A 27,306-nucleotide genomic window follows, 5' to 3' on the forward strand; every position below is an offset into this window, starting at 1 on the left:
TGCGCTTTATGTGAATATGTTTTAATACAAGAATTAGCTATTCGCTTAATGTAATGTCTGACAAGTAGTGTTGCTTTGCTTTTGCTAAATTTGAGGCTTTTAAATGGCCATACTATTAAAGGGGTACTGACACGAATATTTTCAGTTGTCCTTGTTTTGCGTCAAATGAAAGGTCAGGCCCTCAAGGGTCTAGATAAGGTAGTGCTAAGCGCGAGTGCGCACTGAAAAAGTAATTACAGTATGTTTTTAAAAGCTAGTTTCACTTCCTACCGTACCCTGACGTCACAACGCGGTATGAGCTTCTCGTCACGTGCTCGCAGAATATATAGTGACACAAGTGGCCATCTTGGAAGTTTTGGTACCTAACGTCATCACAACTAGCCAGACTGCTGCGTGAAGTCACCAGAATTTGTACTGTAGTCTGGCGTCAAGCTAGTGTTGATGACAGTAGGTGCGCCATGGAAAAATTGACTTCAATATGAAATTAAATTATCTTATCAGCATTTGCTGAGTTTCATACTTGCTCAGAGCCGTCTCTGCATACAGGAGATTTGTATGGCAGGGTAAACTCACCTACGAAAAAAGGTGTCAGTACCCCTTTAAGCTCTAAAAATTTTAAGTGCCAACAGCAGGCAGAAGTTGTTAAATAGGCTCCTGGTTAGCAACATGAAGCGTGACTTCGGCTTATCTAGTGCTAATTCATGTGTGTGTTGTTATGCCCAGTGATAATTGTGATAGATGAGAATACTACCTCCCTCTCTCTCTCCCCCCCCCCCCTCTTTTTGTTATAGCCTGATGCTTGTGGCAGATGTGCATTTGTAAATCAGCCATTCTAGAAAGTACCTTGCTAAAATGCAGTTTTTCCTGATGGGCAATTCAGGTTGAAAGGCATAGCCATCTGCTTTAGTATGCTGAAGAGTGCACTGTGTGGAGGTTATGTAAATTTAGGTAAGTACTGTGGATTAGCCATTGGCAGAATGTTTTCGGCTCTATGTGAACTGAAACTTATTGCATATCTGTACACATTTCAGGCGTGTTTTCCCTGTATGGAGATTCTGCGTTGGATGATGCGTTGGGAATCTTTGTTAAACTGCTGCTGTCAATACCGCAGTCAGATTTATTGGTGAGCATAATTATAATACACCACAATTCGTTTTCCTATGCCTATGTATGTCTCAAGCTATCTGCATGTTTCTTTTTGTATATTGTAGTGTTAATAATATCTGTTCCTGTTTTATATTTTATTTCATGCTTTGCCACTGTATGTGTGTGTACGTATTTTTTTTTTAAGTTTGTCTTTCAAAAAGAAATTTGCTTATTTATGGTTTCTACCTTAAACAGCTCCTCTACACTGCTTCCCCCCCCCCCCTTCAGAAGAAAAAAAAAGTGGAAAGTGTCCTTACTCTGAGTGTGTGCAGTGTTCCTTAGCAAAATGGTTAAGCTTGAAAGCTATGGGGATTGTGCCAGACATTTTTATTCTTTTTATTAGGCAATATTGGCAATTTTTAGGCAACATTGGTAATCTTCTCCAGATGTACCAACTTCCCAAAATTTTGTCTTGTATATGTTAGGAGTTGTGTAGGCTTTGTGCAGAAAATTTAAAACATTTTCCTCTGCACTCATGATTTATGCAATCTGGCAGATGATTTCTACCTGTGACACCATGTGTGTCTGCCATAACCTTGTGGGAGATGCTTCGCAGGGGCTGATGTTGTGTGACCAATGTGTGCAGAAATGTTACAGCTCTATGCAACAGTGCTAAATGTATCTGCTGGCATTACATGTTTTAGCAACTTGTAGTAGTGTGGTGCACAAATCTTTGCATGTTTTGCTCACAGGATGCAGAGACATTTCACATATATTCTACTTGAACGTTGCCAATGTTCCTTTTCTGTATCCACGATGTGCCTGTGTTTTGATGTCGCCACTTATGTCACAACAGCAGCTTTCTGCACTTCTTTTAATGGTTTTGCGTTGTCACATTTTTTTTCAAATTTAATATTGATGTTTTAGTGATATTCGAACTGCCATTCCTGCCCGGAATTGTGGAGAAATTCTAAAACAATCTTATGTAAAAAAAATTTCACGTAAAAAAAATTTCATGTGCCTGCCCTTTATGCATATTTAAGTGCAACGTTTTTTACTGAAACGTTGGCATCAAATAACAAGGCCTAACTTGCTTTTTTTCTGTAATGTGCGTTGCACACCTGGAATTTGTAGTCCTTCTCCATGAAATGCAATCATGTTCTTTCACACATACGTTCACAGTTATTGGCACTGTTTTTAAACGACTTCATGCGCTCGCGCAGCTCACCACTGCTCTGTTGCACTCTGCACAGGGTGTGCATCACTTGTAATGAAATGAAAAAATTAGTTTTTGGCTGATTTACTCTATCATAGCCCGTAAAACAGTGGGACTCCTACTCAGAAAACTTTTTCTTGGTTAAAACAAGAATTACTTAAAATTTTCATGGCAAAAGTTGTGCTTCTCAGTTATATTTGCTTTCTGCGTATTTGTTCATGTACCACTTTTATTACCAAGCCAAAATAGCTGACGTGATGCAGCGTGAAGGAGGACAAAGGGACACAAAAAAGACAAGGACAAGCACTTTGTCTCTTCGTCCTGCTTTGCACTTCACCACCTTGACTGCATGAAAAGCCATCCCAAACCACTACTTTTCTTAGTCAAAATTTTTGCTAAATTCAGAATTTCAGTTTAGAACCTATGTGGAGCATGGAAGCTAAAATGAAATTTATAGTATGGTTTAGGGACAGTTCTATGAAAATTATTTCAGGTGTTCTTTTGCGACCCATCTTTTCTTGTGTGAAAATTTTCAGAAAATGCAATAATTTGTGCAGTTTTACATTGTTAAAAGTTGAGAAACAGAAGGAATCTGTGAAATGGCTTTCTAATTAAGGTAAATTGTTCAGACATTTCAAAAACAGACAATACATAATTTGTTCAAACAATGCATACATCAGACAATGTATAGTTTCAAAGAACGCATGAAACTCAATCTTTTGTTTTTGCACCTGGTTTTCAACAGTTTCATGAAATTTAAATGGTCCTCACATGGCCCCAAATTTTTTCTGTTCAGTATCTTTTGGGAAAACAGTCTGCACCTAATGCTTAAATATGTGTAATTTCTGAAATTTTTTTTAGAGATTCAATTTGGTCAACTTCCACAGTTGACAGTTATCATGGGATGACCCTGTGTGAAACTCAATGCCTCCTGTGAGCAACAAATAAGTAAATATTTAATGAAGGCACTTAAAAAAATCACAGCATATCCACGGAGTGAATGATGATGAGTGGGCGAAGCTGCGGAGGTTCATCGGTAAACCGTGAATCTTCCGTGAATTCTGCCCAGTACATCATCACCGACGTGAGATCGGGCGCGTTTATACTAAAGGTTCGATGAGTTATGACGACTTGCAGCTCACTTTAATTTTACATGTACGCTGTGAATTTTCATTGTTTAGAAAACCATTGCTTTAGAAAACACCTGGCGTCTTTCGTTAAGCAGCTGGCGTCTTTTCGTTTTGCTTTAGAAACATCTGGCGTTCTTTCGTTTTGCTTTTACAAAACATCTGGCGTCTTTCGTTGGTTTATTTCATCAATCAACGGCGTTTTGAACAAAACTTTTATTGTTTAATCACGCACAGGAGAAATCTCACCAGGCACTACCTTGGAGGTAAACAATGGCTGCTAATGGGAATGAGAGACAGAAGAAGTCGGCTTTTAGCTAACACTTACACTTCTACTTCTACTAACGTTTCCTACTGGAACATGCCTATGGCTGCTAATGGGGAATGAGAGACAGAAGAATTCGGCTTTTAGTTAACGCGCACGCTGCGAATTTTTTATTGTTCAACAACGCACAGGAAAAATCTCCCACCGGCACCACCTTGGAGGTCAAAGCGTAAGACTGGTTACGCACTACGACTACGACTACGAGGGACGAACGGGTGCCGCCTTAAGGAGCTTCGCCCCTAAAACGAATCACTTGCCATGCATCATAAAGCAGGTCACAAGCGATATTCACTTGGCATTCGCCATGGAGCTGCACACTGGTCATTCCAGTGTATTTGGAGCAGGTGCCACCACAGCTATGCCATCAAACAAATAAAAAAGAGCTGTGCCTGTTTATACTTAGGCATACTTTTTTTCATTAGTTCTCGTGTCACATCTCTTAAAAAGGGTCCTGAACCACCCCTCGTGCTTGGTAAAAAAACACATAGCGGAAAGCAGATGCTGCTGTAAACATCTTGGCCTAATCTTGCAGTAGTGCAAGGCAAAGAGAGTTTACAAGTGGTTCGTGAAGTTGCCAAGTGCTCATCCTCGCTTTCTTTGGAGGGCCAGACTCAGCGCTATTTCGTCAAAATTGCTGCAATTGGCTAGTAGCTGACATAAACTAAGAGTAGCTTTTGGATATGCGCTTCCTGCCATGGGGTGCAGCCACATGCTCGTGCCGCGTTCCATAGCCTGCTAACATTACATAGTAGCCACACTAGCACATACAGCAATCACAACGAGAGATAGCGATGATGTTTCATCATGCGTGCTCAAGGCCATGATGTGTGCTGACGTAGCTTCTTCCCCCTTGTTATTCCCTCCTGTGTAGCTTCCAGTGCGCTCATCGGGATGAAAGAAGAGAGAAAGCGCTTAAGCAGGTGACAAATCCCTGTAATTCCACTGGTTCTTGAAGGACTCAAAAAATCGATTGACTAGAAAAATTCGATTGATTCGATGGATTCGTTATCCAATAAACTTCGATACGGAGGTAATTCTATGATTACTTGGAAAAGTGGTTCAGGACCCCTTTAAAACTGTGCAGCACTCTTTCACACCTATACTGATAATCCTCGAAAACACAAGAAGTGGTCTTTGCACAAGAAGATGGGAAAAGACAAAAAGTGTGCTTTCCTATCTAGCTGCCAACCTGCCTTCCCGACAATTAAGTAAAAGCTCATTAATATACACTGTCTTTAAATGTACTTACGGTTTAAAGTAGTGGTGACGAATCCCCAACTGAGTTTCTATAAAGCCTATGTACTCATAATAATATCTGGGGTTTAACGTCCCAAAACCACGATATGATTATGAGAGACGCAGCCTATGTACTCACTGATAACTTAACCTGTAGTGGCTTGTGCAATTCTTACCACTTAGTTCATACTGCAGTAAATTTTTGTTGAACAAAAGGATAACTGTGCCCCTCAACTTGTGGTGTGGCCAATGCCAGTGTCAAGACTGGTCAACCAATGACTCTAACATTGGCATAATGTGGCACGGCTTTTTGAATGAGTGTTGGAAAAAGTATAAAGGCGTGATGGCAGCCACTTATGAACGTGCCTGCCGACAGCCCTATCACAATAAACATTTTCAGCTATCTGCTTGTGCAACCCAAACAGCCCAGATATGCTACACTTGCAATTCACTGCTGCCTCGTGCAGGACCTCTAGAGGGACATAAAGATGCAGAATCAGGGTGTCTACCGACCGGGAAAACCGGGAATTCTTAGGGATTTTGGATAGTCTGGAAATACTCAGGGAAAACTCGGGGAAATTGTGCTCCCGTCAGGGAAAATCTGTATTCTTTGTCACGCGTGCTGTGGGTTAGTGCCAAATATTGTGTTTTTGTTATTGCCGCATGTCAAGTAACAAGCATGATTAATTGTACAAGCGGTAGCAGTAGATGTAACGAGCTTGACCTATCTTGCAAGCGATCGCGATCATTCAGGAAGCGGATGTCGTCGACAAGTCTGGTATCTTGCAAGCCATCCCGATTGGTGAGAAAAAAAAAGACGATGCTTGTTGGCGGTTATCGGACAGCTCACTCGCTCTGGGATGCCGAGCTTCAAAGATACCATTTAGGACTCCGTGAAGATTGGAATAAATTTACAGGCGAGAGCGAGCGTAACTAACAGTCGCATTTACAGCAAGTGAAAGCTTTTTCTTTCTTTTTCTTTTTTCGCTGAGGGTACTGCTGAAACAAGTTTTTAGGCAGTCGACCAATATTTTTTGGGTCTGCAGCTCGCAATTACCAGCCGCACTACTCTTTATGTGGATCTTTTGCTGCAAAGCTGAATTACAAGACTCTTCGGGGCCAGTGTATAGCGGCGACGGAAATTCGCGACTTTGGCACGGGTCCCACTTGCTCGATGCGACGCGATGTCGGAAAGCAGAAATGTGGCCACCATAATCGGATGTGCTGTAATCCAGGCTGTTGCCGTGCTTTCATGCGATCTTACCTGCAGCCATTCTGATTTTTTTTTTTTTTTTTTGCGATAGGAATTATATAGATACTCCAGGCGAATTTTTGGCCTTCGCCATAATCTTCCATATGAAATCCAAATCGCGATTACATCACCCCGCACGTGTGAAAGCGCGCGAGCGCTTCCAACGAGCGGGGCTCAAGCAGAGATGAAACGAGCCGACCATCTCCTTCGCGCGATGGGCACATGGAGATAGGAGCTGGAGGGTTTGTGAGGGTGGGCGGGGCAGTGTGAGTCCGACAGGAAGTGTGTACTTTGTAGCACCGGGTGTGGTTGCGTGTGTGGCGGTGTCTTTGGAGGGGATTAGCAGACGCCTCATACCTTTGTAGGTGCAGGGCTCTTATTGCAAAACTTCCGTTGAAGCCATATATCAGCGGTAGATCCAAAGGGGGGGGGGAGTAGGAGCGATTCCCCCCCCCCCCTCGAAGCCTGCAGCCCCCGCCCCCTCCCTTCAGTGCCTGTCGTCCACCTCCTTTGTCAGCCTCCCTGTTGAATTTGCCCCCTTTGTCAGGTTGCTGTGCCTACCACTGCCAAAAGGGGTAAGGGGAATCTTGTGCCCGCTTTCTACCTCTCTCCTCATCTCTCCACCCTTTCCTGCTTCCCTATGCACATTTCCAACGAAGGCTTCTTAGGCGCCAGCATAATCACCTCTGGGCTGTTGTAAATCTGCGGGACCCCCTAAAATGCACTGGTGTCAGCCTTTTTAAGTGTTTTATGCCGGTGTCCACCACGGCTCCACTGACGTATTTCCGTCACGGATATGACGTTGTAAAATATAAATATTAGCAGATTGCAAAGAAAAAAAACTACAAGATAAAAGTCTTGTCACAGGGAGTCGAACTTGCGACCCCTCGCTCCGCAGCATGTGGCGCGAAACGATTCGGCCTCAGACGGCACGTTCTTGGCCATGCGAACGGCGAGCTATTTATATACACCATTTGCCGGTGGCGGTACTCGGAGATTGGTGGTACATCAGCGTGTTTTCGTTATCACTAGTGAGATGGCGCGAAGGGCTCGAAGAGCACGCTTTAAAGGTCGTCGCCCCACGTGGATGAGCGCGTGCCTTTACAGGGTGTGTTCACTCGTGTGCGCTTATTTCGTGATGGCGGTGGTTAGTACGTCTTGTGCTCTCACTGCAAGTTTGCGTTGAGAGCACGAAGGTCACTTCGCTCACTGCAGCGGCCGCTTTTGCGAAAGGAGTGCGCTGCTCACACAGAAATAAGTTACAACTGTGACAGTTCGCGCTCATCCTGTGTAAATTCGTTCCGTGCATCCTTTCTGCTTGAGGAGCACGTTGCAAGTTTCGAGCTGCTTGCCGTTCTTCGCGTGACATTACAATTTGTTATTGTAGCATTCATTCCTTCGCGCTTGGGGCGAAAGAATGCACAACAAACGCTCAACTACGTCTGTGAAGACACGTTTCACTTTCATGTTATACTGATTCCTATGACAGAGTGATCAGCCATGTATTTTTTTTAGTTACAGACGTAACTGCAGCCTTTGCTGGAGTTACGTCCAGATGTGACTTTGACTACCGCCAGAATAACATTCAGATGCAACTATTGCCAGCACAGACATGGGCGATGTCCAGACACATTGTGCTTGGGGCTGTGACAGCCTCAGTTCGGATTGCAGGTTTTTGCTGCTGTTTTTTGTCCAAGATGACGGCATCACATTGTTAGCAGCCCACCCGTCACTGATGACCCTGGCCATTGGCCATGCCTTAGGCACCATCAGTGACACTGGCAGTGAGAAAGCCGAAGGTGCACAGTGAAGCAGCAAAAGTAGGTTGCTTCCCTCCTCCCCTGCCCCGCCTAAGTGACACTCATTTGACACTCATTGAGAGCCGAAAGTGCACCATAAGGCAACACACTAGACATAACTACAGCAACCACAAAGGGACTTGTATACCATTAACGCCAGAGTTCTTCAGTCATATATTCTGGTTACACTGCATGAGTTAGCTGGTTGCAGTTTTGATCTGCAGCAGTTTTCAGGCTGATTCACTATAGTTTCTTTTTCTAATCTCAAAGCGCACACCAAGGGCAGTTGCTTGTGGCACACGTGTTTTTGCTTATGTCTGTGAGATGGAACAACTCTGAAACTTCCTGTGTCGTGTAATTTGGAAAAATGGAATCTTCTGTCTGTTTTATTAGTATGAAATGCTCCATCTTGTCGTAAGCTTTAGATAAATTTAGTCACTAAATCATATTCTCTTCGACGTTGAGCCAGCTAGAGTTGAGCTAGAGTTCGACGGCAAAACTCGCTCTCGGCAGAGGCTCGTGACTTCTTGGCCAATTGGTGGCGATGAAGTGTGGCGGCAATTCATTGGCTGACGTCTGTTCCAGAAACGCTGCTGGTAGCTTGTTTCAAGTGCCCCACTGCAGGTAATTAAAGTAATCAAAATGATCAATACAAGTGACTGAGAAGAAAAAAAAATGGCAAAGCTTGTATTAAGCCGCGCATGGCTTGAAACAGCGAAACTGGACGATTCTGAAGACTAATCTGGTTGCTTCTAGGTTGATTCATTGTTTCTAGACCTTAGCTAGGTGATGGAGGTTCTAGGTTGCTTCTAGGTTATTGCTAGGCTTTAGCTAGGTGATGCTAGGCTGTTTATACGTTGATTCTCAGCGCAGAGAGGTTTGACTTAAGCCACAGACACGACACGGATGTCCAAACTTCAGAGAAAGAAACTCTCGCTGAAGCCAAGCGTTTGCACCTCTTGTAGAACTACGAGCACATTATTGTTTCAGCTATGAGCACATCGCCTTCCATGGCTTCGGGGTCTTCTCGCAGCCGCCTTTGCCTTTCTCGTTCCCTAGTATTCTCTCGTATGTACTTGGGGTCTCCGGCTTGCCACTGTCGCTTCGCAGCCTTGGTGCAGTTGGGCTAACTGTGGTGAGAGTGGGATTCACCCAATTTCTGCGGCACATACTTGTTTCTTCGGCGCCATTTATTGGGCTAATTGTTGCCTTCTTTTTTAGTGGATCAGTGGTGAATAATGGGATTTGCCCAATTTCTGTGGCGCATATCCATTTATGATGATGATAGTTTTCTGGATTGACTCACAAGGAACGATTTGCTAAACTGCTTCACTGTTAAAAAAGACCGGCTTTCACCTTTGGAGCATGCATAACGGACCACGTAAATTTTGAGCATTCAGGTATAGTTGCCAGCAAGGGGGTGCGAATGGGGCGCTTTCCACCCCCCCCCCCCCCCCCCCCCCGAAGAAAATCCTGCTGACATCCATGCATTGAGGCATTGTTCTATGCTGCAGTGTTTGCCTGTCACTTCTGCTGATTTAAGGTGCAGCTTTTTAGTAACATCAAGTATATAGATTTCTGGCAGGAGCCCTGTACTTTGATGACCACGAAGTCGTATTTCATAATTCATAATACGCAACTTTATTGATCCAGTATTCTGTTTTTTTTGCTTGTCTCGAAAAAAAAAAGTAGCTCGGGAGTTCATTTCACGACACCCAATTGCATAACACCCTTATTCTTGAATAATAGAGTGAAATAATGAGCGCTCTTGAGAGCACTTTCTCTGTGAGATTTGCAACTAATCTATGTATTTATGTAGCTTACTTGCAAAAGTTCATAATAATTGTTCAAGTGTCCGAATGTAAATGCAACTTGCTTCTCCAGCATACTCCAGAATGTGAAATTAGCTGCTCCAGGGTGCTCCCAAGTACAAAATGTGCCTGCTCTAAACTGCTCCAAAATGGAAATTCTTGCTGCTCCAAAGTGCTCCAATATGAAAATTTTGCTGCTCCAGGTATTACTCCAAATTGGATGACCTCGGTAGCATCACTAAATAATTCAAAAAGAAAATAAATAAATTTTCCGCTTAGGGCTCACTCGGACTCGCCAAAATTTTCTTCAACTGGACTTATCCGAACTCGCAGACTGTGGGATTCGAACCGTTGTAGCAATCCTGAGCACGAAGCATTAGTCAACTATGCCACCAAAGCTAGGTTTACTACACCATTAAAGCTAGGCCATCAAAGCTAGGTGCATGACAGGCCAGGTTTGTTTACCATGCTAGGAAGAACGAGTGCACATGAGCAAGTATACATGCTCTCTGGGAGGCATCGCACATTTATGTGTACTGTTGTAGCACACATAGTATGAGACACATGACCAACGTAGTGTTCGAAAGTGCACTACTATGCCGATTTCCATCTCACATGACTTTAAGATAAAATGTAACATTAAGCAGATGACTGTCAACTGAAACCAGAAGAGCAAATACGTAATGTTCTTCTGTGTTTCAGGGATCGCAGACACATACTTTTCATTTCTTTTAACTAAAAAATGATAGGTGTAACATGAGATGGGAAGACAGCTGAGTGGATCAGAGAATGAACAGGGATCGCTCTGATATTGGACCTTGGAAAGTGATCTCATGAGGACAGATAACGGATGGTTAGTTAGATTGTGAAATTGGGTACAAAGAGATGGGAAGCACGGCCGAGGACGGCAAAGGGTTAGGTGGAGCAACAAAATTAAGTAATTTGCATTCATCAAATCGAATCTGCTTGCGCAGCACAGGGTGGGTTTGGAGGTCATTGGGAGAGACCATCCTGCAGCATACATAAGGCTGAGGAGGATGTTAGTGATTAAGAATGCTCTTGTGAATGGAAAATTGGCTAATAGCTATAGGGCCCGTTTGCTGCATAGGTGGCGATAAATGATTTTTTACTGATTTTGACAGAATATTGTGATTGTTAGTTCCCTGCTGCATGCAGTACAGAAATTTTTCCCACATGTTGACATGAGCCTCCTCTACAAATTGGCAGCATTTTCTTAATAGGTTCAAAAACTGTTTTTGGGGCCCCTTCAAGTATGCTGAAATTTACTGGCACAAGGGGTGCCTTAGCCTAGAATTCTATAGTGCCATAGTGAATTTAAATCGTAAAAATATAAAGTATCATGTTCTTTATGGTTAATGTGACTTTGTGTCATGTTCTCGGTATTTTATACCACGATATCAGTACTGCCCATAAAGCAGGTTCTAGCAATTCAAACATCCAAATTAGTAGACTGGTGAATTGAACTCGCAATACTGTGCAGTGTTGTGGTGCCATCCGCTGCGTGGAAATTGGCACGCATTTATGTCTCATTGCACTCTTTCAAGGCCTAGTAGCATCAAAACATAGGTGATGGGAGCATCAAAACATAGGTGATGGGATAAGATGTTGCTTGTACTTTGCCCTCACTATGAGATGAGACTAAGCATTGGCTAAATTTACTTTTTTGTTTTTTGTTTTTTTTTTTACTCGAGAGTATATAACATGCTAAATAGGGTAAATGTGGGCATCCTAGGCACTGCATGTAACTAACAGAACTAATTCTGGCAGACTTTTTTGGAACATGGTAAACTTCATACAAATGCAGTTATGAAAGCTGGTAACAGTAAGAATGTGACACTATGCTGCAATCCCTAATATTTATAAGCAATGACTTTGCTATTGCCCTGCTCATTGCAATGATGTTTGGTGACATAATTTGCATGTCGGAAGTAGAATTAATGTCCTGTACTCTATGTTTAAGTTGTTAGTGTAAGTGCATACACTTGCCATTGATGACGATGCTTTTAAGTTTTTACCTGTTTACATTCTAAATGTTAAAGGACATTATGCATATTTCTAACAGGTTCTCTCTGGACCACTGATGTATTTTGTAACATTCTTAAGACTTGAAAAGCCCTTCAATATAATTTAATGAATGGAATTTTTTAAAATATTTTTCTCCTATAATGGTCTTTGCTGGTATGCCTGGCCACAAAGTTGGTGCAATACAAAAAACAAGCTAGTGCAACCCTATTGGCAGCTTAGTCTGATGGTGGTTTAGGGTTTTTGATTATACTAAATCTAAAACAGCTTTGAACTCATAACTTGAACTTGCTTAGGGGATAGATTTTGGAGAGTTGATTGCCAGACGCACTGCCCTTGAGTAGTGTGATCAAGCTCCATTCTTATGCGTTATTATGTTGCCTTCTGAAACTTTGCTTGATGTGCTCTTTGAAATTGTATAAAAATTGGTTTGCCTTGAGGGCCTTCATAAAACTTACTGTGTGCTCATAGGTGCTTAGTTAAGTGTTTGCATAGTGGTTAGTTCTTTTGACCATAAATGACACGACAATCAACTGGTTCCCATGCTTTTTGCCAAGTGCTGTGCCTGCATTCTAAAACACAGAGCCTATGTGGAGTTCGTAAACTAGCAGGGTTAAAGTACTCGGTGTTGTTTTGGTTGGCAAACCTCGCCAGCTTGGACCTGGAGGTGCAGATAGCACTTCTGGGCCATGTCCGGCTGGTGGCGCAAGCCAGTGGAGTCCTGGACATGAAGCTCCACCCATGTAGCTCCTAAACCCTTTCCCTCTCCCTCAATAAAAGTTAATCTTCTTTTTAATGCCTTTCTTTTGTGTGCTAAAAGAAAATTGGCCGCAGTGAGGACAATGTTTTGGTTTTGCATTTTCTATTGTAATCTTTCTTTAGTCTTCAAAAGTACTTTGACATTGAGAGACCATTTTGGAAGGGTTGTAAGGAGCAGCTGTTATGTTGTGTGTGTTCCATAGTAGAGTATCACTGAAACTTGCACAAAATGTGTTCAAGAACACATGTATTTGTAATGTTGGCTGATATGTTCAGATGCACAGTCCACTTCAGGAATGTCGCCCAGTTTTATTGTGTGCAGAAAAGTCAATAGGCAAAAAGCTGCTTGTGACCTGTTCTCATGTTTACTGTTTCAGGACTACCCTAAGTTGAGTCAAGCCTACTATGTGCTACTTGAGTGCTTGGCACAAGACCACATGCATTTCCTGAGCAACCTAGAGCCATCTGTGTTCCTTTACATTCTGTCATCTGTCTCTGAAGGATTGACTGCCCTTGGTATGTGTTTCATGCTTTTAGTAGATTGAGAAAAATTGAAATATGTAGGGACACGTCGTTAAGCTTCTCACTGTTGAGAAGAAGATCGAGGTCTTTTTAACCTGTTGGCATCCTCGGGGCCCTTGCCCAGGCAGGTACTCATCGAGGCATTCCAACACTTTAAGAGAATTATACCATGCATGATAGTTTGCAGGGTTCGTACAGGTCCTTTAAAACCCTTGGACTTGAAAATGACATTTTCAAGGCCCTTGAAAGTCCTGGAATTGTATTCTTCCCTTGACAACTCTTGAGTTTCGGGATCAGTGCAGCCGAAACTCCACTGTGTGACCTGCTTTCTGTTGTAGATTAGCGTCGCTGCGACAAACTCTCGATTTCAGAAGCAATACACCGTGCGAGTTTGCATGCCTTGTCCTATCGTTCATTTCACTCCTCACTCGTCAGTGCATCTTGTGTTGCCTTCTCTCTCTCTATTTATCTCCTTAGGACTTCACTCTAGTCTCCTGCCTTTACGCTGCTTTTTCCCTGTCAAACAAGCGGTGCATGTGGTTAGTACAGCATAAAAATGTCAAGCCTTGCAAATACTAGAGAAATCTCAGCACCTGTCCTGAACATTCGTTGTGTGTTGGGAACTACTTTAGATGGTATCAAGGCTAGACTTTTCTAAAGTATAATAATAGAGTTAAAACTCGATCTAACAAAACCTGTTTTGCGTAGTTCCCAATCTAAGGAAGAAATTTGTATTCCCCGGCAGGTGCTCATAATTTTCAACGTTGTTAGCCCGAATTAACGAAACTGACTTGGAACCAAAGCCGATTTAACGTTTGTTTTTTTTTTCTGAAATAAATTAGTAAAAAAGAAGCGCTAATTTCTTGATATCTTTTACCCATATGGCTTTTTTATTCAAGCGCAGGCACTAACGCTATTGCATTAAAACATCTGTCACTCATAGTCACGAGCCTGGCTTTATTTTGTCAAGGCTACACGCCACCCACATACACGGAACAGTAGATTCAACAGTCGCGCTGTTAGGTACCAGATGGTGCTACAGGTGGCGGTGGTTTATTGTTCCTGTCAGTGCTCCCTCATGAACACTACTGTGTGCTTTCGTTATTTCATGATTTATGTGACAGATGACACCGATTGTCTCCTCGCAACTTTCTTGTTCGCCCAGCTAGCATAATCACTGCATTCGTTCTTCCAGTCTTTGCATTTCGGCTGCATGTCATATTTCATGCGACTGTCTGCCTGGCCTATATTGCCCAGACCACATGTACAAGGCTCAATGTTCTGTACACCTGAACAGACTTTTCACATGAGCACGCGTGGGTTAGCGGCAAATACAATGCCATAGTAGATTTTGGGTGTGTATGTTACAATTTTAGGTTTCGAAGAACTGAAAAACCTCTTTCTTGTTTTAATATAAAAGTAATTTGAGCGTGGTGATGACTTCTTTAAATCGAGTTTCAAGTGTAGGTGTATAAATGCGATAAATTTAGTCAGAATTTGAAACATTGTTATAATAAAAGAAAAATCCTCATTTGGATTCCGTTTTTTAGTCCTTGAGAAACATGTGTGACAGGCCCTTGAAATTCCTCGAATATCCTTGAATTTTCTCCTTTGAAACCTGTACGAACCCTGGTTTGGTGTGTGATAGTTTAAGTTGCTTATGCACCACTGAAACCAACCAAAACCAAACCAGTAGATTGAGCTTTGTGTCCACAAATGCGCAGATAGTGAAGCAAATGAGAAACTGTGCAGTTTGTTGACCACAGTTGTAGGTAATCATGCAATTGGCCAACAGTTAACTTGAAAAACATTGTGTGATGCCAATTTGTATTTTGAATGTTGGCCGTTGTGCTTAGGCAGTGCGCTAATGCTGTAAAACGTGAAGTGGGCTGCAAAGTTGCGTTAAAAGCTCTTTCGCACCTGCAACTAGCACTGGTCGTGCAACCAAGTTAGTCAAAAATGGCTGCAAATGGCTGCTTTTGTTACAAAGCAACTGCATTGGTTCACTCACTTGCTGCTTGATTTTTTCAGTCGCACGACCACACTCGCAAACCTCTGAACCAATTAGACGCACAGGAACAAGTCAGCTTATTTTACGAGGCAGTGGCGGGAATGGCAGTGCGAGTAGACGCAAGTTCCCTGCGGCAACGGGTATACGTCGCGTGCACGTGTGAACATCGGTTGCCAGTCGCAAGTGGTTGCACAACCGATGCTAGTCATAGGTGTGAATCAGCCTTAACAGCCCCTGTAAGTCATCTTGTATAACTAGCACAAGTCCTGTCATTCATTGTCTGTTACCGTCATGTGGTTGTAAATACATAAAGAAAGAGCTCCGTTTGGTTCTCTTATTCTTCTTGCTCCTTGTATTTGCACAAAATAATCAGCTTCAAAAGACTAAAAATGGTACAGCGTGTTTTTTTCTTCTTCGTTTTTTTAGACTACACAGATTTTTTATATAACTGCTACGACAGTCAGGCACCTGTCTTCTAGCACAAACTCTACGTTGAGGTGGAAATACATCGTCGCATCTGAGTTGTGCTGAAATGATCAACAAAACCACCTTAACTTTTTAATTATTAACTTGAGGGCAGTTGTTTACATGGAAAAGTTGTAAGACGTGACAGTCTGGCGATACACATTTTTTATAAATCCCCCAAAACACTGTTTGGTCGGTCATGCCATTTGGTCTAATGTGGTTGCAAGTGATACCGGAGGTACTCTCGCTCTCTCCCACTGTGAGCTGCCTGACACTGCATGCTCCACCGTGTGCCTCTTTATCCAGCAGCCGTAGTAATAGCCTCAGACTTGAAACTCTCTTGTCTCGTGGCATTTTCCTTGATTTAATAATGATTGTCCAATGCAACAACCAGCCTATATCAACGTCTTTGTAACGATAAACATTTGACATTTAAATGCCCGCTAGTTATACAGGCTACAGTACCATGTTGTTCAACCATACTTGTGTGCTTAAAGGGGCCCTGCAACACTTTTCAAAATAACCATCAGATAGCTTTACTAAAGGAGTTCATTGCCTCACGAATCGACCACCGCAAAAGCTTTTAGAACCCGAAGTACTAGCGGAGTTAGAGAGATTTGTCGCACGCTGTAATTGCTTTCTCTCTTCTCTCGTCCTGACGAATGCACTGGAAGCTAAGCAGGGAGGGATGGCACGGGGGGAATAAGTTGCGTCACACGCGCATCATGACCTTGAGCACTTTTGTTCCTTTGAACGCACGGCTTACTTTCAGTGAGCGCGTGGTGGCCTCTTGTGGCAGCCGCAGTAACTATGCAGCCCACAATGCTCAAATCAGCCAATGGCCATGAATTTGGGTCACGGAGCAAGAAACATTTAGGAGGTGCAACTCCGCTGCTTGAGGTGACCAAATAAGGTCACATTGTGTGGGGTCTGTGCCATAAATGCCCTCGCCTTCGGAACACACGGAGACAGTTCACGCGGTCGTGCAACAGAAAATGCCCCCACCTCCCCAAAGGCAATCGTGAGGAAATGCGAATGCATTTCTTGCGCCGAGAGTACACGGCATAGTAATTTTAATGGCGGAAAGCTGGACACATCGACGCGCTCAAGTGTCTCCCTTTTGGGCGCCTCTTTCAACGAACGCTTCTTACGTGCGTTCGTAATCACCTCAGGGATGTTGCCACCGCCTTCAATGCAGCACAAACGCGTTTAGAACGCGCTGTTTTCAGGCTGTGCCAAGGCAGCGCAAACGCTACAAACGCGTTTCAAAGGCACTACATTGAGGCGGTGGTGCAGGGAGGAGAGAGAGCGAACGGCGAGAGAAGGAGCGGTGAAGCACTGCACCTGCCCTCTCCACACACAGCGGGAGCTCTGCCGAGCCAGTGCCACCTAGAAAAAAAATTTGCGTTGGCTGAGCTCCTGCAATGAGAGCGCCCTCACACGCCAGAGCGTGCTCCTCCTCTCCACTCACTCTCCGCTACTCCACCCGCACCACCTGCTCCGGTTGCTAGGGGCGAGGATAAGCGTGCGCGTCCGCAGCTGTTGCTATGGGAAAGGGAGTGAGAGCGGAGAGGCGCGCGGACAACGCCGGATGCCTTACATAGCCCGACTAAGAAATGCATTCGCATTTAAAAAACGTAGACGTTTATTAAACACTTCTTGACATATATGGCGAGCTCGCCGGCCGAATTAGTAACACGTAACACGCTGAACTTATACGCTGAGAATGAATACTGGGAAAACAACACGCACACTCAAGACAATATAAGACATACAGTACACCATAACATCAGACAACATAAGACATACAATAAGACAACATAATACAATACAAATGCGGTGCCGCAGATGCACAACTCACCACGAGGCCCGAGGGAAGCAAGCCGCGGTACCGTCCTCGAGTTTAGCGCGCTGCCGGCGCCACCGCGCTAAACTCGAGTTACAGCCAGCGCATGCCCGACCTTGGCCGAACGTCCCCGCTTACACGCAAAGCACGTGCGTTGCAAACACAGCGGCCGCGCCCGAGCTACGGCAGTCGCCCTTACAGGGGTGATATAGCACCCCCACAATTGCCAGGGAGCCACTTCATGCTGGCGGCGTCTGGTGGCATGCAAGGGAATTGCCGTTGTTTCGATTTCCGAGGGAAGTGGCCACACGCGTTGCTCCCACTCTGCCGCAGTCATGGAGCATGGACGCGGAGCGCGTTTGTTTCTTGCTCCACCTTTTCCTTACAAGACTTCCGCCCACTTTTGCTGGTTTCAACAAAATACCTGCAACCCATCTCAGGCTAGCAAATGCCGAAGAAGAGCATACTGTGCGCAGCAGTGTTATTACAACCACGGTCACTACATAAAAAAAAAAGTTACTGAGAAATCAGTCTACAAAAATAAATTTGGGTGCCCGCTGAAGCAAACGCGGCTGTTGTCTGCTCACAAACACAGCTAAAGAGAACATGCGCGGGCGTGCTCGCCCGGCCAGAGAACATGTATGCCTGGCCGCAAGGCGCCACCAATTGAAGTGCCTCCGTCGGCACATGTTATTTTTGTATTTTTTGTGACGTTATCTGGTGACGTTAGTTTCACCTCCTAAATATTTCTTCCTCTGTGATTTGGGTATATGGCGCCATCATTCGGGTATATGACATCATTTGTAGAAAGAAGAGGCAACGATTTCTAGCTGACTTTGAGAATTAATTGTAAATTCCAGGCCATGTGCTGTACTATAATGTTTGGCTCGCGTGTTCTCGGGAGCCTCGACTACTGATCGGCAGCATTTTCCGACCATGCTGAAAATGTGTTGCAGGGCCCCTTTAACTAAAAATGCAGAACGAGCTTACGTAAGGGTGTTCAGAAATGGTAAAATATGTTATTTTAAATTAAAAAAAAAGTTCAATTGTGAATAAAACAAATATTCTGTTTTAGTTTAAAAAATCTGTTGACCTTGTTAGCACTATTCATCATCTCAAAGCTTGCAGCAGCTTTACCTGTGTGGTACTTCATTATGACTTTCTTTACAGATACGATGGTATGCACAGGATGCTGTGCAACGCTAGACCACATTGTGAGCTTCCTCTTTCGGCGCTTGTCGAAGGGGACTTCGAAAGGACCGCCTGAGCCTTGCCTTCGTGTCCTGGAGCTGCATCCTGAAATTTTGCAACAGGTTTCAAATACTTTTTTTCTTCTTTGAGATGTTTTTTCCTAATTTCTCATGCTTTACTTTAAAGGTAATTTGAAGAGGAAAAAGGTTAACTAAACTTCAAAAATGCCAAATAAAGCCACATTACCACACGAGCTGCCTTGGTAGGCCCGAACATACAATAAAAAGGATCTGGCACCCCATGAAATTGTAGATATATTCATGGCATCTCTTTGGGCCTAGGTAATGTCATACTGTTAAAAATGAACTGCACACAGTATATTTTTAACAAGCAAAATACTTAGCTTAGCAATTTTCATTATCCTTTACTGTCCCACAATAGTCCAAGTACAAGGAAGTAGTATTTAAAGGTTTTAGACATTTCACTGGTGTTCCAATCTGGCTTGGTGTGAAATTGGAAAAGTTGAAGTTTGGCCTTCATTTTATTCGGTATACTGAACCTCTTTCTGCCAAGTTAAAAAGAATAGCTTTGAAAGAGTACGTTATTAAGCTAGACTGGTATGATTCTTAACCCTTTGCGGTCCGTTGTCGGCCCCTGCCCGACAACGCAACAAGGCCACAGTGGTCCGTGGTCGGGCACTGCTGGACCAGTTCTTTCGCGGCTGATTCACGCGCGCATTTTCTCACTACATTATGTGCCATCGGTAAAAGAGTAAGTAAGCTTCTTCTACTTGAGCTTAGAGTCTTTAACTTTCGGACCAGAATGGCAGAAGCTGAGAAAGGGTTTCGGGCCGCAAAGGGTTAATGTTCTTTTAAAAGTCATGAGCCACCCATCAGGCTTGCTGAAAAAATGCATCCTCTGGAAAGCAGACATGCGCATCCAAAGCAACATACCGAAGCACCCGCACTGTTTCATTCTTCACAGCACGCGGGGCCCCGACTGGAAAAATTCGCTTTCAACAACACCAAAGCTTGAGTGCACATGATCTTGGGCGCTCCCCTGTGCGGGGCACTAGCTTCTTATGGTATTTAGGCGGACATTTCGAACTGTTGCAAAATAAGTTCTCAGTTAACGATGCTAGCGTTTATTACACGATGCGTTAGAGCATTTACGATTCAATTTTGGGATTACTAGACAGAAAGCTACAAATTAGAGTAAAAAAGTAAAGAAGTTGCCATTTTTTCAGGTGCCCTCTTTTCATACAGAGGCCTGCGCTCACTCTTTGGAGCTGCTGGCTACTGCTGTTTGACATCACACAGCAGATAGCATGCTATTGGCCAATAGCCATCATAAATCAAGAGTGGTGTTCATTTTAGATGCGCTTCTTGCCATGGGGTGCAGCCACATGCTGGCACCGCGCTCCATAGTCTGCTAACACTACACTGTACGTTACTCGTGCACAGGAATTGTAACAGGAGAGAGCGGTTGCGTTTCATTGCACACGCTCAAGGTCGTGATGCATGCTGACGTAACTTCTTTCCTCCGTACCATCCCTCCCCTGTGTAGCTTCCGGAGCGCCCGTCGGCATGAGAGAAGAGAAAACGCTTAAAGCATGCAACAAATCCCTGTGACTCCACTTGTTCTTGGCGGATTCGAGAAGTTCTTGCGGCAATTGATTCGTGAGGCAAACTCCGACACCGAGGTCATTTGATGAGTACTTGAAAAGGGGTCTAAAAAAATGGAAAGGGTGGTTGTCAATTATCTTTTTCATAACCTTTCTGCCATCTTGCGGGATGCCGCAGTACTCATCCACAGTATTCTTTGTCCATGTGCTTCGAGTTGTTGACTATTTCGCCCTTGCGCTGTTTGCTAGCATCCTTGTTAGTCCAGTTGATAGAGCGACCACCCCAGAAAGTCGTTAGTCCTGGGTTTGATCCCAGGACTAACGACTGGTCATCACATCTGGTCATCGAATGTGCTGGTATTGGTACATGAATTTGGCGTGCAGCGTCTTTTTCATCAAACAACAGTGTTGCTGCATTTGTTTAACTTCTGTTTCTAGCATTGGTATTGTAGAGAATAGCGACAGCCATAGTAACCTTTTAGAAATTTGACTTATGAGTGCTGCCAGTCTGGACTGAAAAATGTTGTGTGCACTTCTTGTGCATCCATCTCACTGAATACAGAGCTTTATGTTGTCAACTTGTCAAGCTTCTGAGACCAACAAGGCAGAAAGCTCCACAGAGCACTCAGAGTTCACTGACATTTATGTTTAACATGGTATGTTTATGGACACATTTTTTTTTCTTTTTTTCTTTTTTCAGATGCTCAGCACCATCTTGAACATTATCATGTTTGAAGACTGCCGCAATCAGTGGTCTATGTCCCGACCTTTGCTTGGACTCATTCTGCTCAACGAGGAGTACTTTGGCCAGCTGCGCCAAAGTCTAGTGAGCAGTCAGCCTGTTGACAAACAGGCAACCATGTCACAGTGGTTTGACTCGCTCATGGATGGGATTGAACGAAATTTGCTCACCAAGAACAGGGATAGGTGAGTCCATTGTATGCTTTTTCAATTCTACACATAGCTGAAATTGCTCTTTGCAAATTGCAGGTTTACGCAGAACCTGTCTGTTTTTCGGAGGGACATCAACGATTCTTTGAAAGGCCCTACATCCCTGGAGATGATGACATAGCACATTTTTACATTGGAGACATCTGGCTGCTCTTCTAGGATTTGATCATGACTGATTTCACCTTTGTTCTATTGAAGGATGAAAATTTTGATTACGCTTAAAATTCTCGGGTAAGCAGCAATGAAAATTTTTGTGAATGCAGTCTGCTGGTGTGATTTTTTATGAGCAGTTACTACAATTTGTTGTCTTAATGAGGCTTTTTAAGATAAAATATTGTTCTCTACTGTTTGTGTCAAAGGCTCTGCTGGTGTGAATTTTTCGCTAGCAGGTAAAGGTCATGATTTGTCCTAAAAAAAAATGTATAAGAATGGAGTGGTTATTTTGTAAGATTGTTTTTGTACTTTCTGGTGTGAAATGAAGTTGGAGACTTTTTTATTGAAAATATTTTTTAGAATGGAGTAGTAGTTTTGTAACATTTATGTGTGTATGGATGAAAAGCACTGTGGTGCAAATGGTGTATTGCTGTCATTTCTTTTGAAAATAGTTTTTGAAAGTGAATAATTCTTTTTGTTTGTGACATTTTTGCTTTTCTCAGCCCAGATGAATGTAGTTTGTATTTGAGCACATCATTGTTTGCTTTTCTGTTTGTATGTGTAGCATACGTGTGAATGACTTTATTTTATTTTTTCATGAAGGAAGCCAGTTATCAGGGGCAAGGCATCTGGTGCCACATCTTGCAGCAATTGTTTGCATTTTTCATTCTTCTTTGGCTTGCATGAAGGCTGTCTGTCCCTGCTGTCAGTGATTGTCCATTCAGCGGGGTAGAAATAGAATGGCAGGAAAAGAATGTACGGCCTACGATTGTCAATTGAATGTTTTATTTAAGCACCTCTTTGTTGGAGTGATGCTGTGTACATAGCCGAAACAAAAGAATATTTGCTGGGGTTGGCAAGTGCAGTGATTTATTTATTTTGGATGTCTTGTCATGTTACCCTGTTGTTTTTCTATACTTTTTTTTTCTGTTAAAAAGTCTTCATTCCAATGGAACATGTGCTGATATTTTTTTACCCAGAGTTGTACATAAATAAAATGATGTAAATATAACATGTCTATTGTTTTTCATGGTTTAATTTGCCTGGTGGTGAGAAAAGAAACGCACGTTAATATTGCGGTTACGCATAGTAAGATCCTGAAATCGAAATAATTCGGACCGACAGCGACGGGCCTCAAAGGGTATGGGGGGTGTTTCTGGGTTACGCGGCTGCTAGGTGCCAAAATAACGGTTTTGAATTTTCCGCCTCGGCTGACCTTTATCTGAGGCGGCGAGACTGGTCGGGCTAGCTACCAGCGTGACCTCTCCGGCGGTCCCTTCCTACGCTTTCCTTTAAGCTCCTTGCCTTGGAGCGAGAAGATAGAGCAATAGGCGCATCCTGAAAAAGGCCGCCAGGGGCCGCCATTTCCGTTTCACCACGTTTCGACGTTTCACACTTCCGTCTTTGTGCGACCGATTGTATTGTTGTGTTTATAGAGCGTATACATAGCTTGTGCATCCGTTCCGTTCTTTTTTCGTGGAATACTGGAGTTCGGACGCCTGGACACGGTAATGGAGACAACGCTGTCTGAAGAGAAAAATGTACCTGGGCAGGTTGGTATCTACGCTCCGTACTGTTGTGGCGATCGAGGCCTAGCATTAATGTTTCGGATGTCACTGTTGCGCTGTAGACCTCTGCAGTGACTTCGTTCGTGGTTGTGTGCAATTTCGAATGTGTATACCATTGTGTGCTTGTAAATAATCGTATACTAATTCCCGCGTATATCGCTCTCTCTAGGCCTAATATAAGCTATGCGTTTCCATAGCCTTGTCATGTCCCGCTACTTCGCTTGTTTTCTAATAACGATGTCGAGTTCCCTAATAACTGCTTGCAATCCTGTGCAAGATGCTTTAAATGAAAGTGTGCTTTCGTCTGACGTTGGTCTTATTCTGCAACTACACAGTGTACCAGTTTGCGCTTTATGGATCGAAGTTCTCTTTTCGAAGTTGTCTTATTAGCCCTTACAAAGCAGTAGCCTTATTTTACGTAACATCCACGTTTTACGTTTATCGAACTTAAGCTCTTAACTATTTTCTTTTTTGTGGCACCCTAGAGTTATATAAGGTTGACGCAGCGGTCTACTATGCGTGGTCTATCATCAGTCCCTTAACGTACGGATCGGCGGGATGAACGACCGCTGTTCTTCGGATGTTCGCTAGTGTCCTGTGATGGGCAGCTGTTAAACTAGAATGCACAGTCGCTCAACTTGTTAGTAAACACAGCATTAGTTAGGCCTAGGTGATGAGCGCCCTCTGCCCATGTCCGGTTCGTGCTCGTGCGCTGCTTTAGAGCGGCCCCGTTTTCGTCTGGTCGGTCGCCAGCCAGAGCCCCATTTTCCCGAAGAATAGGGGTGAACTAGCCAGGCGGCTCGGCTGTCGCTACCCATTCGAACGCCTTTCGTTGTTCCGCCTGCCACTTGTCACAGTTCTGCTGGGACAACTGTCGTGTAATCGCGTCGTTCGTTGGTGCGCACTCTTTATGATTGGACAACTCTTCATGGGCGTAAGTGCACTTACGTCAAAATTTATAGATATATTGCATCATGATATTGGTAAAAGTGAATGCAGGCTCCAGGACATATATGCCCTGTAGCCTGTTTTCTATTTACGTGACAGTCCCATTGCGGTGTCGGCGCTGTGTTACGAGTATTTGAGGAACTGATCTGCGGCAACCGTGTGCCACTTTTGTGACCGTTCGATGCATAGTTCCGTGGCAGCCCAACGTTCGTTAGAGCCTTTCATTTGATGGCTCTAGAAATTTGAAAAATCGCACGAGTACTCGGAGCACTGCCTCATTTGGGAATTCGCGACAGCGCCTGTTTTGTCGCCAGAGCTTTGCCGTATTGTCGCGCAGATTTCATATTACGTCGCGAAGCGTCGAAATGCTGATAAACACTGATAGTAACATTGCGTGACCCCTCCCACGGCACCTTGTCGCTTGCGACATGCTATCTCGGGCAGATCGAATGCATTTCAACGTTTCCGTACCATAAGCAGCGTAGAATTAAGCCTTACCGACACGCCAGGTAATCGACATCCTCGGGCGTGGGGCAACGCATTGCGCTGTCGCCTAAGTGAGAGTCAGGCTGAAATTCAAAGTAACTGTTCCACCATTGTCTGCAGGGTGTATCGCGCCGTAGTGCTTGCTCCACGGATTAGTTTCGCATAAACTTGTGTCTGTCATCGTCGAAAACTGCTGTGGATGCATGTTTTTCGTTTTTCATGTATCACGATGGTGTTAGGAAATGGTGCTTTGAAGACCTACCTTGTGTAGTCGGCTTTCACTCTTGCCGTTGCCAACTCGTGTAATTTTCTTTGGCCACAATTCAGTAATTTTCTGTCAGTTGGGGAGCTTTGACAGTGTTTAGCTTTTCCACACCAAATTATATTACTCAGTAGTAATTCTTGTGATGTTATGAAAAAGCCATAGACAGGTCCTTGCAAACTGAAATTTATGTTAACTTGCACTTGCATATTCCATAGTTATGTATGTTCTTACTGTGCAGTGCTGTGTTGAGATTAGCTGTTTGCTTGCCATGACGTGGGTTGCTGCTTCATTTCTATCTCCTAGTTAATTGAACCTTGTAAACTAGCAAGTGACCCGTGTGTCCACTTTTACGCATATCTAGTGTTGTGTGACAATGTTTCACTTTCAATTCAATGTGCTTTTAAAATTTACAGGTGTAAACATAGTTCATCACACAGAATGCATTTTGTCTGCCTTGGTACAAGAAAAAAAAAAACATACTGAACAATGCTAACTATCACAGCTGAAGAGTTCATCGTAGTTTACATATACAGCGTTCTGTGTGCCTTCTCTTTCTTGGTCCAGTCTTTTGTGCTATTGTTCATGTACCATGCATTTTAACCAACTTGCCCTATCTGCCATCTTACATATATGGTGTCAAAATGTTTGCGAGACTGTCTCTGTTAGTATTATGTGCTTTCAATCGAAGTAGTGCCTTCACACAGTAATAATGCAATCCCAGTGTTTCTGCCACATTGTGAAAGTGTCCTGGAAGCCCCCTTTCCTGTTACAAATTGAACTTCCATCTGCAACTTAAGCTTGATTTAAGCGATTTATGGCAACCTGTTAGGTAGGTTTTGTCTCTGGGGATAGATTAAAATACAAGGTTGCGAAACCGTTTAATTGAATTAACATCGAGAATCACCACCAGGGATGATGTATGCGAATGTGTGTGTGCGTGCATGTGTGTGACACTAAGCAACAGTCTTCTTGGAAAAGCTAATATCCATGACTGAAGAGCAGGCATGTGTGCATATTTGCAAAGTTCTCGTTTACCATATATTTTGAGATTTATGGTATTGAATTCTGGGAATTTGTCTCAAATGGCCTGAGCATTTGCAGTGAGCTTTACTGTTGAGCTTGATTGAAGAAACTTGGAGAAAAGCATGATTTGGAGTGCATGGTGATGGTGCACCCTGTCACAGAGCACTCCACACATGGGGGCTTCCGATAGCAAACTGGTTTCTCTTCCATATTCACCCAATTCATCGCGTTTCACTCCCACCTAATTTGCGCTCTTCCCAGAGTCAAAACAGATGTCAAAGGTTGCCGTTTTGACACAGTAGCGTAAATCAAGATCAAATCACAGGTAGGCGCTTGACTCATTCCAGAAATGTTTCAGGTCATTGTGCAAAGTGGCATAAACAGTGTGTGTGTGTTATTGCTGTTCAATGGGACTATTTTAAAGCTGACATGTTTCACTTTCAATTAAATGTGCCAAAATTTACAGGTGTACACATAGTCGCAGTTGGTCTAATGAAACTTCATACCTTGCAAAACATGGGAAGAAAAAGCAAAAAAAGCTTCTCAGTGAATGAAGACTTGTTCAGCTCTAGCTTGTTGGCTGATTATAAAGAATGCCTGAAAAAGTTATGGATCGATATAACATCTGCTCAAGACGAGTACTACTGCTGCGATCAACATTCTCCACCAATTTCTGATGCTATCTAGTTTTGGTGAACATTTGCTCCATCCATTGCATATTGTGCAGTGGTGACCAAGTTGCACTGATAGTGCATCTGCATTTAGTAAGTTCTTTTCGTGTCTATTTACTGCTGAAGATAATTCATAAGTGCCCCTTGTTTCTCATCATGCATTTCATTTTATGGGGCCAGTTATTGGGAGCCTCATTGCAAACTAAAATATCTTTTTCTGCTGGCCCTAAAAAACAAGAAGTTTGACGTAGCTGCTTAATGCAGCTACGTCAAAAGTAATGCATAATGCAGCACATAATGTAATTATGGGTATTTATGTTCCAGAACCACAATATGATTATGAGGCACGGTGTAGTGGTGAACTCCTTATTAATTTTGAAAGTTGGTAAACAGTGACATCCAACTGTGCAATAGGTTTTTATGGTTATGACTAACGAAAATCGGGCCCCCCACATTGCCTTCCTCTTATTCCCAACGTACAAGTAATATGAAGTGCCTAAAGCTCGGGGAAAGCAAAGCACGCATCCCCTGCTTGCAGCCTTTTTTTTTTCATAGCCTTGTGGCCTCGTATTTCTTTTGCATTGTGTGCTGAACCGCTCATTTATGGCACATTTTCAGCAGAATGTCTGCTGTTGTGGTGAGCTTTCATGCTTTGACAAACATTTCGGATTCAGCATAGGCAGTCTTGGGCATTGAGTAAATGTTGCATTTGGGTTGCCTTCTATTTGGTGACACTGACTGGCACCCGGACTGCTGTCTGGTTAACCTCCCTGCCTCCTCCCTTCTGTATTCCTTCCTTCCTTCCTTCCTTACTGGCACTGGTGCTTAAAAATTTGTTAAAAATTTGTCCCTTGTGGTTGGGTGTTGTGGTGTAGCTGCGGTGCTTGTGCAACTCTGTGGAATTAATGTGCATCTGACCCCTGAGACT

General features: G+C 43.5%; 2 protein-coding genes across 4 annotated transcripts in view; both read left to right on the top strand.

The window, feature by feature from the left end:
* Window positions 1-22,429, top strand: part of LOC119379031 (exportin-7-B) — a 98,611-nt gene extending 76,182 nt beyond the window's left edge. For both annotated transcript variants that reach the window (XM_037648167.2, XM_037648168.2), the window contains exons 18-23: window positions 881-948; window positions 1,032-1,123; window positions 13,032-13,170; window positions 18,669-18,811; window positions 21,014-21,240; window positions 21,304-22,429. In XM_037648167.2, the coding sequence (XP_037504095.1) occupies window positions 881-948; window positions 1,032-1,123; window positions 13,032-13,170; window positions 18,669-18,811; window positions 21,014-21,240; window positions 21,304-21,385 (751 nt within the window). In that variant the 3' untranslated portion in view covers window positions 21,386-22,429. The remainder of the gene's footprint in view (window positions 1-880; window positions 949-1,031; window positions 1,124-13,031; window positions 13,171-18,668; window positions 18,812-21,013; window positions 21,241-21,303) is intronic.
* A 323-nt stretch (window positions 22,430-22,752) lies between these two features.
* The window catches only part of LOC119379032 (F-box/WD repeat-containing protein 11), a 61,383-nt gene continuing 56,829 nt past the window's right edge, over window positions 22,753-27,306 (top strand). The window contains exon 1 of one of the 2 annotated variants that reach the window (XM_037648169.2): window positions 22,753-22,970. In XM_037648169.2, coding sequence (XP_037504097.1) covers window positions 22,929-22,970 — 42 coding nt within the window. In that variant the 5' untranslated portion in view covers window positions 22,753-22,928. Of the gene's footprint in view, window positions 22,971-23,717; window positions 23,920-27,306 lie in introns of those variants that run through there. The other variant, XM_037648171.2, reaches the window with a different exon arrangement.

This window comes from Rhipicephalus sanguineus, chromosome 1 (assembly GCF_013339695.2).
Source record: "Rhipicephalus sanguineus isolate Rsan-2018 chromosome 1, BIME_Rsan_1.4, whole genome shotgun sequence".
Taxonomy (NCBI): Eukaryota; Metazoa; Arthropoda; class Arachnida; order Ixodida; family Ixodidae; genus Rhipicephalus; species Rhipicephalus sanguineus.